This window comes from Rattus norvegicus, chromosome 3 (assembly GCF_036323735.1).
Source record: "Rattus norvegicus strain BN/NHsdMcwi chromosome 3, GRCr8, whole genome shotgun sequence".
In the NCBI taxonomy this organism is placed as follows: Eukaryota; Metazoa; Chordata; class Mammalia; order Rodentia; family Muridae; genus Rattus; species Rattus norvegicus.
In genome coordinates this window covers 54,474,284-54,495,233 of record NC_086021.1, presented here as the reverse complement: position 1 = coordinate 54,495,233, position 20,950 = coordinate 54,474,284, and the positions used below count along the sequence as shown (strand labels likewise).

General features: G+C 45.9%; 1 protein-coding gene across 3 annotated transcripts in view; it reads right to left on the bottom strand.

Annotated features, from left to right (window-relative positions):
* The window catches only part of Kif5c (kinesin family member 5C), a 150,365-nt gene that overhangs the window by 96,397 nt on the left and 33,018 nt on the right, over window positions 1-20,950 (bottom strand). For all 3 annotated transcript variants that reach the window (XM_063283549.1, XM_063283548.1, NM_001107730.1), the window contains exon 2: window positions 4,885-4,975. In XM_063283549.1, the coding sequence (XP_063139619.1) occupies window positions 4,885-4,975 (91 nt within the window). The remainder of the gene's footprint in view (window positions 1-4,884; window positions 4,976-20,950) is intronic.

The following is a 20,950-nucleotide window of genomic DNA, read 5'->3' as shown; positions in this document are numbered from 1 at the left end:
AGCTGCCCATGACTGTGGAATGGAGACCCAGACTCCATGCACCAAGGGCAGCAAAAAGACCCTTTCATCACAGTAAGTGGCAGGCAGTTCTTGGGCTTGAAAAACACGTTTGCTTTTGTCTCTGCCAAGCAGAGTGACTATCTCCACGCTCTGACCGCTCAAAAGCCATTGCGCTAAGCTCACCCACACTGACCAGCACAAGGCTCGGGGCCACAGTGGCTGTCCTTTCTCCTCTACTCTCTTCACATGGTCGGTCCTATCCCCAGCACTTTGAGCTGCTGGTTAATAGTCCATATGGCCTGACTGAAAAAGAAAGGAAAGGCAAGATAACTCAGAGCACAGTCAGCTGGCAAAATAGGTCTCAAGGCTCAGACCCACTCATTCTTCTAGATTTGGCCAAAGTGCTTTACTCTCTGAGCATCAAATTCCACTTTAATCTGGTAGGGGACGTAGTGTTCACACCTCATAAACGGAAGCTTTAAGATACAGCATCTAAGGTACCTAAGGGCAGACATACAGAGCACACGGAATAATGAGAAAGCCCTGAGTGTATCTTCCTACGCGTAAAGCTTCTCAGACTGACCATACCACCGCTAGGATAGAGCCCAGCATATCCACCAGAGGATCCAAACTGCCACTGTATACTCAAAGCCTTACACCACTCCCTCTGGACTACCCAAGCAAGCCGTATTGCTTGTAACCTCAGGCTCTCGCAGCTCCTGATGCTACTACAGTCCCACTATTAACTATAGTCCTTGGGCCCAACCTTTCTTTTTTTTTTTTTTTTTTTTTCGGAGCTGGGGACCGAACCCAGGGCCTTGTGCTTCCTAGGCAAGCGCTCTACCACTGAGCTAAATCCCCAACCCCGGGCCCAACCTTTCTAAGAAGTTTTCCTCAGTTCTCCACTCCCTACCCCCAACCACCAAATTGGCATAGAGGGGCACTCACTCCTCTGTATGGTCCTGGTATTGTACATATGCCCATCTTCACCTACATAGCACCTAAAAGTATGATAACAGTATATGTATAGGCCTCTTCTATATGTTTTGGTGACTCCAGCCCAGGGTGGTGCTTATCAGGTAGTAAGCACTTAATATTACCTATATAAATAAATAACTGTAACTTAAAGAAATCAAGAAAAATAAAAATACCTTTTCTAAGCTTCAGGCAGTCTACATTCATTTCTAAGCATTTGGAAGGCAAAGAAGGCCCAGAGTGGCTTCTGCTGACTAGGATACAGTTACCAGGACCTCAGCAATAATATCTGGTAACCATGGAGTTTAATGCCTAGGCATACACAGGAGCCATATTTGCCATGGTTATAGTCACAAACCTTACAACCTCTTCCCACAGAAATGGAGAAATCGTCATGCTCTTTCAGCCAACATTTTGAAAAACACAACAAAGGTGGGAGTGACGGAAATACCAGGATTCTAAAATTATAAAGCAGGTTCTGTAAGGGTCTAACTAGACTAGGAGATACAGCTCATCAGCCTATGACAGCACCATGAATCAGAAGACCATGCTGACCTTCAGAATCATTTTGATTCACATCTCAGTCTCTATACCCTGTCCCAATCCTAACTTGGGCAGGGCTCTATGACAAGATGAGCCAGTGGTGCTCCACTGTGTACTCCAAGAAGGCCTTGCTTATATATGTGTGGATTACCTTAATGATGCAGAAAGGAAAGTCATTTCTCTCCCAGGAGCCTTGGAGATTACTTTTAAAAGTTTAGTCAGGTATCTGTCAAGCCCAGGAAGATAGAAAGGGCTGATGGAAAAGAAGAGGTGAAGAGGTCTTAGGAGCAGGAGTGGGTAGAAGGAAACATATAACATGAAGGGGAGAAGATGCAGGGATCTTAGGATTTAAACAGGGATGGAGATAGGAAGTGAAGAGAGAGGAGATGGACAGGGTGAGCTAACCCAAACTAAGGATGTGTAAAGAACCTCAGTAGAAACCTACTAAATTTGGAAATTCATTTAAAAATGCGCACACACTCACATACCCACACAGAGAGGTTGAACACAGTTACCCCGCATGAGTAAACAATGATCCCTCAGAAGACAGTCTCAGTTATTAAATGAAATCTCAGTACCAAGTACGGGAGAGCTCACTGCAAGTTATTGGTCAGGGAGAGTCCAAAGTCCCTGACACAATACAGGTTACCACTGCTCATGCTTATGCAGCACAACTGGATGACAAGACCTTCTTGCTGAAGACACCAACACATTGGTTGTACCACAGAGAAATTAGCTGGAAGCTTCCTCCCTGCTGGTGAAGCTATATGGATAACCAACCAGTCTTGGCTTGGATTTGAGGCCTACTTCGCAGAAAGGAATTTAAGCCTGATACTGTGAACCTGGCCTTTGCCCTTAGCTCAGGAGCTCACCAGCCCTAGAGAGGAACATATTATTATTGTTTGCTAACCAGTCGGCCATCAAACTGCCTTGTCAATATTTATGCCAATACCCAATGATTGTGCGGCCCTCGATCTTGGCTTCTCTCTGCAGCAGTCAACAGCTAAAGGAGAGACTCAGCTGATCGAAGTATGAGAAAAGTCTCTCTGTGAGTAACTGCTCAGCCCTCGATAGCCTATCTAGCTCCCACATTCCCCAAGGCTCAGAACACAACTCAGAGAGGCAGAAAAAGCTGGGGAAGGAGAAGTTGCTGTGAAATGCTGTCTCTGGGACATGGCATGGCTATTCCAACCATCAACTCACTGGAGCTATGAGATGAGTCCGTATTTCAACAGACGCCACTAATTAAACCCAGGGTCCAAAAGGGGGGAGGGGCCAAGAAGTAGTGAGGGAGACATGTTGGAGGTACATGGGGTGGGAGGAAGGATGGGAGGAATTGAGGGTTTCTCGGGAGAGGGAGAGTGGAAGGCACAAATAATCAAGGTGTATTGTTTCTTGTATGAAAAGAACAAATAAGAGTCTATTTCTTTAAATGTTTGACAAATGTTCCATTAGGTCTTTGTCATCCTAACGATTTCTTTTCAAGGGAGAATAAGGTATTCTTCATTGCCACCAAATTAGTGCATTCACATTATAGCCACCTCGCCCTAGAAATGTCTGCTTATCATACGCTGAGCTCTGTTCTTCAAATGATTTCCTTTGTAGGTCACCATTTATTTGGGGTAGCAGGTTACCTAGAGTTGGAGCATATATTCACAGAGACTGCTTCTTCTCAATTTAGTTTCTAGCTGACACATTTAAAAAATGCAAAAAATGCCCACGTTAACGGGGATGAGAATGTCTATTTCTGACACCTCATACTAAGAAAATACCCGAACACTGGAAGAGGCCACACGCTGGTGAATAAAAAAGCAAAGGCGATTTCTATTGTTTGTTAATCACTGTTGTTCTTTAAATGGACTGCATCCATTTCTAATTACATCGGCACAGAGGTAGCTGGATGTATTTAAATGGCCTTCATGCTTAGCACAGCATGTGGTAAATACCATTTGCTTCCGATAATGAAATTGGGGAGAGAGAAAAGGATGGAAATTCTGGCGCGTGTGATTAATCTTACTTAAATTAAAAACAAAACAAAACAAACAAAAAACAAAAAAAACCCACCCTATTCACAAGCTCCGCTACAGGGGAAGAGCAGGCCTGAATAGGAGGTCTAGGAAGACATACTTTAAAAACAGAAAAGACTCAGAGAGAGGCAAAGGAGGCAAAAGACAAAAACTACCACCACCACCGCCACCCCTGTTGGCCAGAACTGCTCATTCAAAACAGCTAAAACCTAGGCATATTTTTTTTCTTGTCAGTTTCCTATAATAATCTCACTGAGAAAGCCTCCAATATTAATTGATGTCTGTAACAAGACTGTTAATACGCATACACCTTAGCCGGGAACATTGCATGCTGACGTGAGCCTCCCACGCAGGTGTCCAGGGTCAGAATTAATCTAGCAGATGTACTAGGGTTGAATTTCATGAATTTCAAATAGGTTAGTCAGCTCGGCTCCTGAGAACAGCAGATCGAAAACTGCAAGATCTTTCTGTCTTTTAAACCCACGGCTGCCCATATGGGTCTAGGCACCAAGACCTTTGAGCACATAACTGCATGACATTCCCATCTGAAGGCGAGGATTTGATGACGAAAAGCAGGCGAGCGAGAGATGCTCCTCGGCCCTGACCAGATGGCAGGTCCTGCCACAGCATGCTCCGACCTGCCCCTGCTTTGAAAGGGCGAGAGACGGCAATGTGCAGATTGCTTTTTGACACAAATCCTCCAGGGCCAAGGCCAGTCCCAGTGAAAAGAACTGATCTCTGTGACACTAAGGCAAGCTTGGAGCTTCCTGTTTGGAGGAACACATGTCCGGTTGTGGTAGGATGCTGGAAGCAGATTAGATGAAAGTGAGGTTAAGGAATGCTACAGAGCACAGATGGCTGCACAGCTACCTCAAAGGGGGGACGTCACGACACTAGACTATCCCTTGGTGGCAAGAGCAACCTTTCACCTGTAAGACTACATTCTCAGAGTTATTCGTAAAAGAAACCAGCCAAACATGTGCAGCTAAATAAAGCATGGAACAATGAGTTTCCTCCCTCAAAAAACCTGAGGAGCACTCTACCTGTAGTTTCCTGAGACCATGACAGAGATCCTGTGACCTTACCTTGCTTTTTCAGCTCTTAGGTAGCAGACTAACCTTACCAGAAGTGGCAAAGGTAACAGAAAACTAACGCGGAGGTTGGGGGATGTGACTGAAGTCAGTAGTCACAGCTAGTCAGGGCCAGAGCCAAGACAGCAATCTAGTATTTCCAATTAACAGGCCTCTGCTTACAATGGAGGCACACTGATTGCCGGGCTGCAAATGTCACTTAATGTTTTCATTAGTGAAATCTCAGGAGGAAATAAAGCAGCACTTACCTTTGACAATCTGCTTCGCACAGGCATTGTAGACCTGCTCCTGGGTTGTGTTGGGCGGCAGAACTCGGTCAAAGACATACGGCTTCCCTTGCTGAAAGCAGACGAGAGAAAGGAGTGGAGAAAACACGTTAGGGGTTTGGGCCTTAAAAGCACCAATATTAGTAGTTAAGCCATAGGTACCTAAATGGCCACCCCAGTCTTCAAGCCAGGCCTTTCCCTCGCTATGAAACCCTCACAGCACGAGCCACAAACACCGTATGCCTGGATGCTGGACGCCAAGGGACCAGAAAGCACAGACCTCTAAATTGTATCCACTTTTCTGGATAAAAAGGTAGACAAGTCCTTCGAATACATTTATTGAGAATTTACTCTGGACTAGTTGCAGATTTGTGAATAGCCCCATCAAATGGAGTGGATAACTAACAGGCAAGAATGTTGACACAGGGAAAACAAACGGTGCCCGGGTATGGAGTAAGGTGACAGATGACAGAGCTGACCGCAAGCAAGGGAGGCTTGACCAGAGAAGTCTCAGTTCATGATCGTGAGAAGTTCAGAAAGACGGACATCGGGGAAGAGCATTCTAGGCACAGGGTGAACAGCCGCCAAAGGGTCTGGTGTATTCAGGAAACAAGAGAGTACCACAAGCTAGGGGCTAGCAAGAAAATCTGAAGCCAGTTCGTATACACAGGGCACTGCTGGCCACATAAGTAACCAAATGACACCTGCCTGTTACTGGAGAGATGACATGGTCAGATTTCAGAAACCATTCTCAGGAGATACACGGCACTGCTATTGCTCCCTGTCATACAGAAGCAATGTCTAAACTGGATTGCAGCTTCCAAAACACAGGAGCTCTCTACACAACGAACAAGAAATGTGAGGGAGAATGGTTGCCTGGGAGTTTGGCTGGCCACTACATACGGAAAATTCAGAGAAGCTGGATTTGACACGAGTCCATACTGCAGTTTTCTCTGCCAGCAGTGCCTAGGCAAATCAGCACAGCCTTTCACAGCCTGGCCCACAAATCGGAGAGAGAAGAGAGAGGAGGGCTAAAACCACACCTCCAACCAGTCAGGGACAGACTGACTCCTCAAAGAGACAGCTGCCTGTCAGAGCTTCAAGAGCTACAAGAGAAGATGTGCCACATCCCTATACAACCTTCCTACAAGGAAACACAAGGCCATCAGGTAGGCTGAATCACCACTCACTTGTCACCACGGCTCCAGGCAAAAAGGAGGTGAAATGCCACTGCCTACCTATGTTTGACCTTTAGTCTCTGAAACCAAAATGACCTAGCTAGGTAAACAAGTTACATCTAATTTTACCTCAGAAAAATGGAGAATTTTCAGAAAACATAAAAAAGAGGTTCGGAGACAAGGTGAGCTTCATTCACAGACGCAGACCGACAGCCATTCTGAAAGGAATGGTGGAAAGAGATCGCTTTCTTCATCTCAGTCACAGTTTTGTGCCTCTTTTGTACTTTGGTCAATAAACCAGGTATTTATTTAGCTGAGTAACAAGAAACTATTCCTCACCAAAATACTCAACTAACTGTCTTAGTAGCCTTATCCATTTTCACATTCAACCACATCAGGGGCTGGAGAGATTCAGTCGTTTAAAGTGAGTATTGCCCTTACAGGGTGCCCAAGTTAAGTTCCCAGAATCCATGTCTGGTGCTTACAAAGGTCTGAAACTCCAGCTTCACTCCAAGACAGTCCTCTGGCCTCTTTAGGCACCAGTACGCATGTATACATAGCCACACACACGTACACAAACACATAATCACAATTTAAAATTATTTTTAAAAACTTTTTTAAAAATTCAGCCAATACCAGGAGAGTAAAAACAATGAAATCAGACATTTACAGAGGGCTGAGGGTATATCTGAGCGGCAGAGCTCTTGACTGGAACACATGAGGTGCTGGGGTCTGTCTCATTCACTAAAAAACATGGGAGAATAAACATTTACGGAATTTGCCTAAGTCATCCACTGAACCCTCTAGAAACTTAAAACAAATTTACTATTTCCCCAAACTTAGAGGGAACGCCAGTGTAGACTGTGTTGTCCACAGCAGGATCCTGCTTTCAGGATTTTAAAGAAAACATATTTAATGCAGCAGAAAAAAATGACCTATTGAGTGATGGTGCACAGTACAGTCGGGATGCCCTAAGTTTGCCTTCCAGTTTAAATGCCTGCTGTAACGCAATGTATTTTCCTTTAAGAGAGGTGGGAAAGAAGAATTCATTATTCCCCTTTAAAAATACTATTAATTATCAGTTGACAAACAGCATGACAGTTTTAAATGACCTAAAGTTAAATCCCCCAAGGCAACTGCCTGCAAGATTTTATGGCTGGGTTGAAGCCGAGAAAGATGAAACTGAAATTCATTAGTTACAGCACCCGTCTTGTCAGAACTAGCACAGTAATTAGAAATGTACACGTTTCAATGTCCTTCGTGCTCTCAGTTCTCACACAGGCTTTTGTTTGTAAATGAACCTTAAAGTATTAAAAGAGAGAGAGATTAGAACATTGTTGAATATTTCCAGAGAACTGACTTATACCAATTATATATACACTTGCCTCATCCTCTCCTCTTTTTCCCAATGCGTGTGCGCGCGCACACACACACACACACACACACACACACACACACACACACATACACACACACACACATTTTACTACTAAGAATATCTTTCAAAATTCTGATCAAAACAGGAGCAGAGACCCTTACCCAGAATGCCCAAGGACACATGAGTCTAATGTTTCTAGTGCTTCAATGGCTGAGGATTCTGTAGGCAGGCAATGAACTCAACTGTTTGCAGCCAGAGAACAAAATTCAAGAAACACTGCTGCGTAGGCGCTGGACAATGGGACTGGGCTGCAGGGCCTCTACCCGCCAGCCTCTGAAGACCCATTTCCCTCCAGGTGTCCTCTCGGCTCATGGCCTCTCCACCCTCTCTGACGACACACGCCAGAGTCCTCTGCCAGCATCTCTTTCAGGCAGAAATAGTCAAGAACTGGCCTAGACCCAAGCCTCTCTGCTGTGTGCTCGGCTTTTAGAAAATTTAGACGACAATTTCAGCCTTCGTCTAACACTGAAGTTCAGGAGTCCCACTTCGTTAGCCACAAGAAAACCGTCATGTCCTCCATATCCAAGTATTCCAGCAGTCACCCAGATATTCACACTGAACACCTAAGGCCTAGTGTGTACCCGAGATCCCATCTGGGATATAGTCCCAATAATTATCAACTCATAGTATCTATACCACACAATTCTCTCCATCAATCTCTTACACAAAACAGCCAAAGCCGCTAGGCAGCCACCTTGCTGGCTAATAATCTATTTCTATCATTGGCCAGGGTGAGTATTTCAAAAAGAAGATGATGTCACTTCCCCACTTGATACTCTCTTGTGGCTCCTGTTGTGCACACACTGACTCTTTGCTCAGGGCTGCCTGCACGCTCCCCTCTTTTGCAGTACGGCCCAGTGGGACCTCCTACCCTCTTCACTCCCTTCTCAACGCCTCTGTTATCAGCCTCCCTTCCCCTCACAGTTCTCTGAGCTCAAACCTGCATTTGGCCACCCTTTATGAGCTGCTGATGTCTTAATTTGCCTTTATGTTGTTGTAATAAAACATTTTGATGTAAAGCAACTTGGGGGGCAGCTATCCCATCTTATAAGTTAGAGTTCATCATTAAGGGGAGCTAAGGCAGGAGCTCCAGCAGGACAGGAACTGATACAGAGGACGAGAACGGACACTGCTCACTGGCTTGCGCCCTGTACTTGTTTAGCCTCCTTTCTCCAGGACTCCCTGCCCAGGGGTAGCACTGTCCATGGTAGCTGGGCCCCTCCAGCAATCCTCATCCAGAGAATGCTCCCAAAGACATGCTCACACGCCAATCTGACGGAAGCATATTGTCATTGAGGTTCCCTCATCTCAGGTGACTCCAGGCTTGAGGCAAATTGACATATTCTTCATATCTCACATTCTTCATCCTTCAGGGCTTTCATGATTCTAATTAAAGTAACCCCGCCTCACACTGACATATCTATTACCTAAAGATTTGGTTTGCTCCATGACAAGGAATATAGCACCCATTTCCAACCAGCCAAACGGTCCATTGCAATGAAGTATCTCTCCCACTGGAACAGAAGCTGCAAGTCCTAAGCAGGTAGGCAAACCCACTGAACCTCAAGCAAGGGAACTGGAAGGCATACCCCGCACTCATTCCCAATAATGAAGCTTGCCACCATTGTCATGGAGCCACTATGCACTGCAGTGCAACTGCACAGGAGCAGAATACTAAAATTAATGACCTACCCGGATCACATAGAAAAAAATAATAGCAGGTGGTCCTTACACTTCTCTAGTTAAAATTAAAAACAAAAATCGTGCCACCAGAATTCCTCTCAAGTTGTTGAGAGCACAATGTCTGTGAACCATATGGCCTGTCTATTAATACATTGACCTGTTACCCAAGAACCGTTCCCCGCCAGCAAGCGACTCAAGTGCAAACAAAGGGGAAATGATGTTCAGAAGATTAGTACCAAGAATAAAGCACAGAAAATTAACTGTTCTTATAAATACATTGTTAAGAAATCCAAGAACAAGCTTGAAGACTGAACGAGAGTTATGACCAAAGTTGGCCATAATTCGAATGTTTTTGCCCCTGTCTCATTACGAGGGACGGAAAGCCTACCATTTCCACTAGAGTTGCTGGTCGTGAGAGCAATCAGTAGTCACGGTGCCTGGCTGACTCATTCCCTGAAGTGCAGAAAGAGAATACAAGAGAGAATGAATTCTTTCAACCTCAACTGACCTGCTCCATGCTGACTGTTGGAGCCAACGGACCCACCCACTTCTGCAGCAGCTCACTCCTCGTGAGGACTTTATGAGATAGTACCATCCGTGTGCCACAAAGTGGAAAGCTCATTTTCAGCACCTTGCTTTGTAGAAATATCTTTGAGACTTTGATTTTCCGGTGTTCTTCCTTTACATGATGCTATCTTCCTAAGAGATTTACATTTTCTTTTGAAAAGCAGGAGAAGCCAAACAGTGTGTTCTGAGATTAATAGGAAAGACTGAATTAACTTGGTCAGTGTTGTAGCAAAAGACAAAGGGCAATTCAATGTAGATATGGCATGGCACTAACCTGGAGCAGGAGGAAAGGACTTGAGATCTGGGAAGAAGTCAGAAATGGCAAGAAAGCCGGTGGGCATGTTTATGACAAATACCAACAGAGAAAAGACAGACAGACAGATAGATGGAAAGACAGCACTCGATCAGAGGCAAAGAAAAAGACAGATGTAGGCTTCATATGAGATGGTGAGAAAAATATTTTAAAAAAAAAAACAGAATTCTGGAACTGTCCAGCACCCAAAGGCATCACAAGAAGTAATATTGGGAGACAAAGCTAGGTAGACAGCAATGCATGCCTGGAGTCTAGACTCTGGGCTGCTATCTAGAACACTAAAATCCCTGCTTTGAATCACCCTCACTCTAAATCAGGAGACGAAGGGCGTGAGTCTCTGGTCCTTTCTTTAAATGTGTCCTTGTTCCATTCCCAGTCAGTTCTAAGTTACTTCTGAGTACACACGACTAATTAGGCCAATGGACCGAGCTAGTGCTGCAGGAGCTACAGTCCAGCTGAATGTGAACGGAGCCATTCGATCCACTTACACTGACAGTGCCCATTTCCATGAGCCTGCACTCCGCTCGGCCAGCAACATCCTTTGAAAGAAGTGTGCAGTATCAAGTGTAGGCCCACCTCCCTAGAACATGAAGCCTGGCACTATTTCCAGAATAAGTCAGACAAGGCCTAAGGTTGTTCTGCCTCCCCTTGGCTAGTGTCCACCCTGCAGAGCACTTCCTTCCGGTGGGAGACAAACGGAAGGGTGTGTGTATTTGTTTCTGAAAGCTGTATGGGTTTGCTCTTAATTGAAAGACTAAAGATACCTACAATTGGGACATCAGTAAAGCTTATTAGTCTGCACAGGAGACATTAAACTACGGTGGGTTTTCATCTGAAAGAATGTTTCTAAGACATTAGCTAGAAAAGCCCAAGTCCTTGAGGTAGTCCTGATGCTCACGTTTTAGCAACATGAATATAGTCACCAGAAGTTATTTGTTAAAATATAACTGGGGGTTGGGGATTTAGCTCAGTGGTAGAGCGCTTGCCTACCAAGCGCAAGGCCCTGGGTTCGGTCCTCAGCTCCGGGGGGGAAAAAAAAAGACAAAGCTGAGAAAATATAACTGACACACAATAAACTTCACCCCTTTGTGCAGTTCAGCACAGAGAACATTCAAATCTTACACCACCATCTAAGTCCAGAGCCCTAAGTTCCTATCGCCCTCAGAAGAACCCCTCACTGGATTAGTAGTCAGTCCCCACAACAGTCTCCCTTGTTCCAGGCAACCACCAGCTCTCCCTCCAGACTCCAGAGAACCGCCTGCCTTCAGTATCTCACATGAAAGGGATCGTGATGATCTTCTGAGCAGTTCCCTCTCCTAGGATGTTTCTGGTTCCCTCCACAATGTATCATGGCTTCATTTCAAGACCAAACAATATTCCACTGATTGGATGTATAGTATTTTATGTACTATTCATTAATGGATGGGACCCTTGTGTTGATTCCACTTTGGGGCTATTGAATATTCACACCCAAGGTTTTATGTGAACGTATGTTCCCCTTGGGAATGCATGTAATAGTGGACCTGCTGGGCCGTATTATAACTCTAAGTTTAACTTTGAAGAACAGGCCGATTACTTTCCAAAGTGACTGGGCCATTTACTCTTCCCAGCAGCTGCCTGCAGGTTCCAGGGTTGCTATACCCTTGCCAACACCTTCTGTTCTCTGTCTCCTGTACTATAGTTCTCCTGCAAAGTCAACAGAAGCCACGATTCAGGCTTCCTATGAGGATCAAATACAACCGTGTGAACAAAGGATCTACCACAGGGCCTCGTGCTGTAGAAGATGCTCAAGGTGGGAGCAGTGTTCTCTATTGCAAGGTTTGAGGCCTGATGATCAACTTCTACCAAAAACTTGAATTGCAGCAAACTACCCAAGCCATGAGCCTTCAAGGGAGAGATAGAAAAAAGTGAAACTTTCGGTAACACCTGCTCAGAACTTGACACCCTGTTGCCCTCATGATACCCAATGTGAAATCATATCTTGGCTCCCCCAAGCGCACAGGCCTGTGACTCCAGAGCTCAACTCCTGAGAATGAGGAGGAGGCACAGACACAAAACAGCTTTTTTCCCAGAACAAATGTCTACATTTCAGAATAATTAGTGGCATCTTCAGTCACAAAGCCCATGCGGGAAAGACAGGAACTGAGTCTGATTCGGGTGCTCATAGACGTAATCACTTTACTACTACAGCTTTGGGGCCTTCAAGAAACGTGAGTGAAATACTCACTGCCGATGTGAAGCAGGGTTCTAGGAGCCTGACACCTCCCCGTCTTTACAGACCGGCCTGACCACTGCCACTCCTGCATCCCTTGGTCTGTTGGCTGTGCTGGAATCCTCCTAGCACTCAAAACAAACAGGCCAGAAGGGCTGTCTAGGCCTCCGACCCAGTAGTCCTCAGCCAATGGCAGACGAATCCTGGGGGTCAGTACTTTAGCTGTTTGGGCCAGGATTGGTGTGAAGGGGTCACTGGGTAGGTATTGCAAATGGCCCCTAGAGCAACTCTAAGGCAGCAACTCCAAGGCAACACTGGGGCTTCCTTTGCCCCTGCCTCATTTCCCTCTTCAGGGTTTCTCGGGTTCACCTCTCAAAGTCATCTGCACTTCATTCTAGTCTCAAACTCGGCTTCTAGAGAACCCCAAATCAGGTCAAACCCCAGACGCCTTGCTCCTTTTTGCCTTTTACTTTACACTTGCACTGGGTGCCATGGGGATTCAGACAGGTGAAATCCCTGCCAAACAAGCGGCCATTACCCAACGCACACGGGCAAGGTGAAGAAGTGTGGAGGGGAGGAGTAGAAACTCAAATCATTGTTAAAACCCATTGAGCTCATCGATGGCTGTAGTACCCACAGTTCAAGAGGCTGGAGCAAGCTCACCTGACCCCAAGATCCAGGGCCAGCCTTGGAACACTGCAAGACCTTGTATCAAGAAAAAAAAAAAAAAATCAACCAGTTTTGCCCAGGACCCTGGGGGGAAGTGACTTTTCCTTCATACAGGTGCTGGTCACCTGCCAAGCTGTAGGGTAGACACGTAGGGCCACACGTGCCCAGAAGATCACTAAGCCCTAATTCGTACAAAGGTGTCCTACTAGGTGCTGAGGACCCAGGACTAACAGGGTACTTGGGCACCAAGGAGGCTAGAAGTGGATGTTAGGACCTCATTATATGGTGTGGGGGTAGGAGATATGAGCTCCATCTCTCCTTTGAGTCATTCTCCCACTCCTAGATTTTAACAGTCCCGAGGACTCCCTGTCCTCCTCTACTCATTTATCTCTCTTTACTGTTCATTTATTCTTGTTTGTCTGGAAGTTGCCAGAAAGTTCCCAAGGCAAGGGGAAGAGGACTCTGCACATTAGGGCAAACTCCCCGTACCTAGCAATGACCAGCAGCCAGCTCATGCCCATCCTTGTCAGGCTGCCTAACAAGGGGACTATAACCCCAGGCCCACTTCTCCATCCCAGCTGCAAACTCTCACTTCCCAGCTTGCAAAGGGATGGCGCTCTGAATGGGGCTAGAAACACTAAGCCACAGAGCATCCATTCCCTGCCCCTCCCCACCCTGGCTCTCTGCCCTTAGGAAGGAGGCTGCTGCCCATGCTGGCTGAAGCCAAGGCTACTCCCAGGAGAGTCAATAATGAAGCAGACGTCCACAAAGCCATGCCCAGCTCCCAGCGGAGTTGCCAAGGCAATGCCAACCACTTCACAGACCGTAAAGGAACAAAAGCAGCACACAAGAATGAATCTTGTAAGCCTTCTTCCTGCAGGAAACCAGGCTGCAATTCTCTCCCTCCTGCAAATCTCCCTGCTGCGTGGACACACAGGCACTGTCAAGATCGCAGACAGCTATGAAAAAATATTCTAGAAGGCATAGTGCCAGAGCGATAATAAAGAAATTCGGAATTATCGCCCGGCTAACAGGAGAATGGAAACAGGAGGATGACTTCTTTTAAGGAGAATAATGAGAACTGTTTCAAAAACATGGTGATTTTTCACTTCCAACCAAAGCAGAATGCACTCCTTCTTCCCCACCTGCCAGGATGCAGAAGAGAAAAGAGGAGGTCAGGACGGCTGGTCCTTCCTCTGAAGCTCGTTCCTCTTATTCTAGTGAGCCAAGACGCTCACCGGTATTTTCCGTTTTCCCTGAAAATGATGAATCTCTGTAGCTCTAAGACACTATGATAATAATGGGAGGTGGGAGTCTCTAATGTTCTCACGAGTGGCTTGGGCCTCAGGCATGTGCAACTCCAGAGAAGGTGAGCTTTAGGCTTCAAGAATTCACTGTTCACTGAGTATATACTCAGGGAGGGGAATAAAAGTCCTCAGTACATCACCAGATTACCAAGTCAAGTCTAAGAAAAAAATAAAATTTTCCTCAGAGGGGAGGTAAAAAAGTTTTTTTTCACTACAAACAAAATGGAGAAATTATTTTTGCCAGATAATAGGAAATGTCTACTTTCCTTCGAGGGCATGGTGGCCTAGAAGCAACTGCCAGGAACAGCAACACATACTCAGTGGAACCTCACTGCGGCCTGCGTCGGCACACACCCACCAAAGCCACATGGCTGCACATGTGATGCTGATGTGAGAGCTTGGGCCCAGACACCACCTGACCAGCTCAGCAAGCCACACTGCAGGGAGCCAGAGAGAAGCAGCCTCCTTTTAACTCATTTCCTCACTGATGGGAAACAGCTCGCATAGTAATAATTACCCAGCACGCTGGATGACAGCTTTACTGTCATGGTATGTTTGCGTGCATCGTTTCTGGTTGTTTCTGGAACTACGGGGCAGAAAGGTTAGCCTCCCTTTCTGTGAAAAGGAAACAGCTTCCAAGAATGAGCACCAGAATTCTGGTTCCACACCAAGCCTCCCACCCAGAAGAGGCATTTTGTCACTGTTCCTCCGGGAACTCAACTATGGATTTCCTATGAATTTCACGCATTTGACCAAATCTGTCACTTTATACAACTTAACCATATTTTCTAGGCCTCCTCCTCCATAGAAAATGAGAGGTGGATCCCTCTGGCTCTGACATGCTGTAATAAAAGAACATGTCAAGTTCAGAACCCGACATGACACAACTCAGAATGTAATAGCTTGCTCTTCCCTGTTAAGATAACTTCACAAATTACAGAAAGACGATGAAGATGACACTAAACTAAAACCAGAAGAAATTGGCTCAGGCAGCTCTGTCTTTATGGCTAAGGGCACACACAGAGACAGACAGACAGACAGACATGTGGGCATGTACATACACGCACACAGAGACACAGACACACACATGGACACACAGACAGACACAAACACACAGACACACACAGACACACACACACACTGAGACATACACACACAGACACACACACACACACACACACTGAGACATACACACACAGACACACACACACACACACAGAGGGGGTATCGTGGATGCTGGGAAGGGAAAGCTGATGGATACAAACTGTGCGCAGGCCTTCTGTAGCTGGTCACATTTAGGATGGAAGGACTGAATGTGGTCAGCATGAAGCTTAGCATTCTGGTCCAGTGAGATGGCGTCCTGGAGACGGCATCCAGTGAGATGGAGACAGGTAGGACAGTTGGAGCTCAGTGCAGTGGTGCAACATCGAATCAACAAATGCCCCTCTCCCTGCAGAAATCTCTATTAACAAAAGTGAGTGTCCCTGAATGCAACCACAATTTTCTAGACAAAACCACCTGAGTCCTATTATCAAGTATAGGAAGATCATCAGTCATTTAAATTATTTCACTTTTTTACTCGATGACAAAAACGCCTCATTTTTCAATGCTTAAAGTACTAGAAAGGCTAGGTGGCCACGCACAAGAGAAGGCAAAATTCAAGTCCACCCAATACTCTCTGCGTCACCTGCCTCGTCGTTTCTGATCCTGGACTAAACTCCTTGAACCACTAGCTGATTAGACAACAATGTATCATCAAGATCAGCATTCCACCAGGAGCAGCCACTCACCTATCAGATCCATAAGTTAAGGGAACTAGGAAAAGCCAGCTGTTTGCTTCTGAGCCCCAGGCAGCGTGTTGAAACTGCTCGTTGTTGTCTCCCTGGATGCTGGATACTGTATGGACAGCTCACACTTTCTTCTGACCTCCCTAGCTCAGTCACTTGTTCTCCCTCTTGCCAATCCAAGTTCCATCAGGTTATCATGCTCTCCCTCACTCTGCACCATTTCGTCCTGTCTGCCCTAGAAGAGCTTTAAAGCCTATCCAGCCGTGCCTCTCAAGAGAAGACCCAAAAACCCACCTCTAACTCAGGGCTCCAGACCCCTGTTATTGTCAGACAGAAACAAACACACTTGGATGCTCCAACTGCCTTAAACAACACAACATGCAGTTGGCGTCTGCAACCTCAAGTTCTGTATTTACCCAACCAACCAACCAGGTTCAAAATATTTCTAAATCGCCTCTGTACTGCCACTGTTCCTTGCCGTTATTATCTGTACGGTGTGGCATAGCAACAACTTACACAATGTTTACATCTTATTATGTTACAATGTTATTATTATACCAGTAATCTAGAGAGATCTGAAGTTGACGTGAGCTGCTACTTGCAAACACTACGTGATTTTACACAGAGCACTCATGGATCTAGGAAGGTCCTTGAAGCCAGTCCTGCATGGATGCTGACGAGATATAGGCTGAAGAGAGAACTCAACTTCTCCTCTGCCTCCTCCTCTTTCTAGCCCTAGTCACCTACGCTGACAAGCTCAGGGCCATCTTCCCCACATCAGGGTCAGAGTGGTCCTTCATGCCTCTGTCATCTAGTCTCCCTTCCTGTCAGTGCATCTCTGCATCCTTTTCCAAATGCATCTTCCTTGGCCAAGGTGCTCAACAACTTACTAAGATGTTTACTGTGTGCCACCCCACTGCCCACTGAGATGCATTTCACTATTTGCCAGGAGGGTCCTTGCCCACCAAACATCTGGTGGTGAGCTTGCAACCTCCCTACTGCTACCCCACCACTTGCATCATCCCCCCTAATTTGAACGACATCTAATGGCTTGACCTTGTCTGTCAAAAATTCTGCCCATCTTTTAAGACTCATGCCAAATGTTCTCTTTTCCAACATAAGGATAATGTCCCTTTTTGTCCCTCCCTCTTCCTCTTCTTAGAAACCAGTGGGATACATACTGTTCAGCTGTGTGACCTCCAGAATTGCTGCCACATGGTCACCTAACAAGTACCCTCCCTGTCCTTTGATCATCCACAGCAGTCTTCCTCCAGGGGGTCTCTAATCATAGTCTACTCCAGACAGCAGGCATCTGGAAGCACCGTGTCATGGAAAGAAAGCGAGAGTCTGGGTTACAGCGCAAGGTAAGACAGGGCTGACACATTTTATCGAGTGTGCTAGTCCCTCTACTATATACATTTCTAAGTAACCACACTTTCGTGTAATTGCTACTCTGCATCTTTCAGGGAACAAAGTTAGATTCAGAAAAGCCCATGGCTTGCCCAGGATCACAAGTCTACATAGGGTGCTTTATATGTTGGTTTGAGAACCTGTAAACAAGGGACAATCTGAAGAAACCCTTGGGCGGCACTCACTTGTAAGTGACTTAAAAACACTAATCCCAGAGGTTCCACAGCTGAGTGGTATATTATTTGTCTTCCATTAGTTTTGCTCCAGACAGCACTTTGGATGTGTGGGTTGTGATGGCAGCTGTTGCCTAGGTTACTTTCCAGAAACTCAAAGACCACTTTTAGGAAATCACGGATTTTTCATTTAGGCCTACACAGGGAACTGGTGGATAAATGAGACAGAAGTAATGACACCAAGACAAAGGAATGGAGATACTGCCAAGGTTTAGGGCCACCATGACCTGTTCACTGAGCAAACCAACTGCTCCCTTTCCCAACGCCCCACTTCATACCATCACAGCAGCATGTAGAGCCCAGGCACCAGCCTTTCCTAAACTGAGGCCCTGTCATTCCTTTTGCCTAAGGATGAAAGAAGCCTGAAACTTAACTAGACCAGGATGCTTTTTTCCAGATGGTACTCTGTCACCTTACTTTACTAGCATTCCACGGAAATCCTTTTTGCTTTATTCCAACGACTTGTTTAAAACTACTCGGGCCCCTGTCTTAGCAGTAAGTAAAACAGTTTGATCCAGTAATAAACTTTTCAAAGGCATATAAAATCACTGTAGAAGTTGCAAGGCATGTTACAAACACCACTACTTTCAGAAAATTTTAGTTAAGAATTTGTTTCCTGGGGCTAGAGTGATGGCTCAGTGGTTAAGAGCACTGGCTGCTCTTCCGGAGGACCAGGGTTCAATTCCCACCACCCACATGGCAGCTCCCAACTGTCTGTAACTCCACGATCTGACACCCTCACACAGACATACACACAGGCAAAACACCAATGCACATAAAATAAAATTGGGAAATAAAAAGAATTTGTTTCTTACCTCACTCATCTCTGAATGGATCCTTGCTATGTTTAAATATTTATTATAGATGTTAAAATAATATAGTCATTTCAAAATGTTACTCCAAATACTGCCAACATAAAGGCTATGGGCCAAAGCAGGCTTCCATCTCGAACAACTATAGCAAAGCTCTAAGGTGAGTATTAAACACCCATCTTACGACACAGAAATCAGAGGTCAGAAATAATATTTAACTTTGGCACAGTAGAGCAAGGAGCAGAGGCAAGAAAGTCTGACTTCTGAGCCCACAATTTTCCAAAGTTCTAGACTTCTGAGCACACAGATCCAGTCCACTGCATTTCAACTCAGCACTAACTAACTGTGGAGGATGTGACAGCAGAGCCAAGGCCTGAAGCCAGGCTTACCAGACTGGGAAGTCAAGGGCTGAATGCCCCAGGCCCAGCAAGCAGAAAAGAAGCCTCACTTAAACATTTGACCTGCTGAAAAGTGGGTCACTCCATCCAGAGACAGCAAGGCAAAGGAGGTAGGAGGCGGGTGGAGAGCTCAGAGAGCGGTGCTGGGAAGCCCCCCAGTACATTCTTCTGTGATAACCTTTTAAGCAAAGGAATAGCCCATTCTGGTTTCTATTTGCCACTCTGTAGAGCTCTGATGCTTGGGAATATAAACTATAAAGTAAAATAATCGTTAAGACCAATCAGACAGTAGGAGTCCGGAGAGAGCTAAGGCAGCTTGGCAAACAGAGTGGAAAGGGGTGGGGTTGGGAGGAAGGCAACAAGGCAAATTGGGACAATAAAGAACCATGTCCCAAGCTCTTGCAAAAACTAGGAATCTAATGCATTGGTCGCCATGTTGAGCTACAAGTCACACATTATGCTGTCCATCTTAATCTCAAACACTCTTCAGAGATTGTCTCTCCTCTTTCCGCCTTCGAGTTCAGGTGGGTTGGCTAGAAACATGGGAGAGAGAGAACACAGGGATAGCACAAGTTGACAAGGTACATCCCCCACAGCAATGAAACTCATGTCGTCACCTGTGATGTGACAGGGACGGCAGGTCAACTCCTCAACAGAGTGAATGGGTAGGTGGCAATCTATAGCAAGTGCCCATGTTCCTTCAGCCACAGTGTACAAAACGTGAAGACCTCTCTATAGGGAGAGTGGCCTTCACAGTAGCTAGAGTAGCCCAACCTGGCCAAATCACTCTCTGTACCACTCTGCATTCCAGACCTTAATTCAGTTCCACTTGTTTGGCAAATTTTCCTAAGCACAAGGATTTTTATTATTTAACATGTAGGTGTCACGCTCCCTAGTTAGGCAGCCTGCTAGATTCTAGGACACCAGTAGTGAGGAGACAGTTCCCAAGTACAGTATTCAGGGTCTGATGAGAAAGGCAAAGAAGCAAAGAGTAGAGAGGCACACTCTCAAGGCTCTATAAATAGGTGAAAATTCAGACAGTATTTTTAAGGGATTCGCTGCTTCTGTGCCACACTAGCCTCATTATGTAGATAACTTCACAGATCTGTTCCATTGTATTCCTCTGCAATAGTGCTGTCTAATGAAAAAAGGTGTCAGCTTAGAAAACCCGAGGTCTCACGTGAAGTAAGCCTTCTACTCTAAGGAGGATCCAGAATGATGCTGGCAGCGCTTCTCAGCCCCTCCAGCCAGAGGCGATTACAACAGAGGCTGCACACAGAGAGCGAGTGACAGCAATGGAGAAGGCTAAGCAGCTCTTGGACCTAGCACGAGTGTGTGAGCTTAAAGAAACGAGCTCACTGAATCCTCGGCTGGTCCCACAAGACGCCCACTTCACAGTGGGAGAAACTGAGGCTTGGGTGGCTGCATAACTAGGTTTTTATCTAATTATGTGTGGGATAGAACACTCTGTTCTTACCTCTTCTGTTCTGCTAAGGTGAGGACGGACCTTTAGTGTGACCTCTGTGCTTTGTGGAGCAGAGACATTTTGTAGGATGCCTGGTGTTCATGCAGGATATTTTAAAGTTAAGCTGAGATCACTGCTCTCCGTCTCTCCTAATGATAGAAGAAAATGTCTTCACTGTCCACATGACCAGTGAGGCTAGGATAAAGTGTCCAGACAGTGGGGTCTTGGGGGACTCAGGAGAACTGTGGTGTCTGTAACTGCTGACCAACTGTAAACTCTTTTGATCCCTTCTCTGTCACACAGCCCACCTGTTTCAAAGCCTTCTTTCTAGTGGTACTCCTTTCTGAGAGGACATCTTGTGCATGGCAGCTAGGACTTTCCACCTAGTCAATGTCCAACTGAGTTACTGGGAACTGAGTATGGACAATACTTCTAAGACAGTCACATAAGTTGCCTAGAAAGGTTTATGTCCACCCCTAATAAGCCTGTGGATGCCTGTTCCAGATCAGTTCCACATCTGTGCTGTGGACGGTACTCATCAAAGCTGTGGATGTCAACAGTGGCAGCAGAGACTGA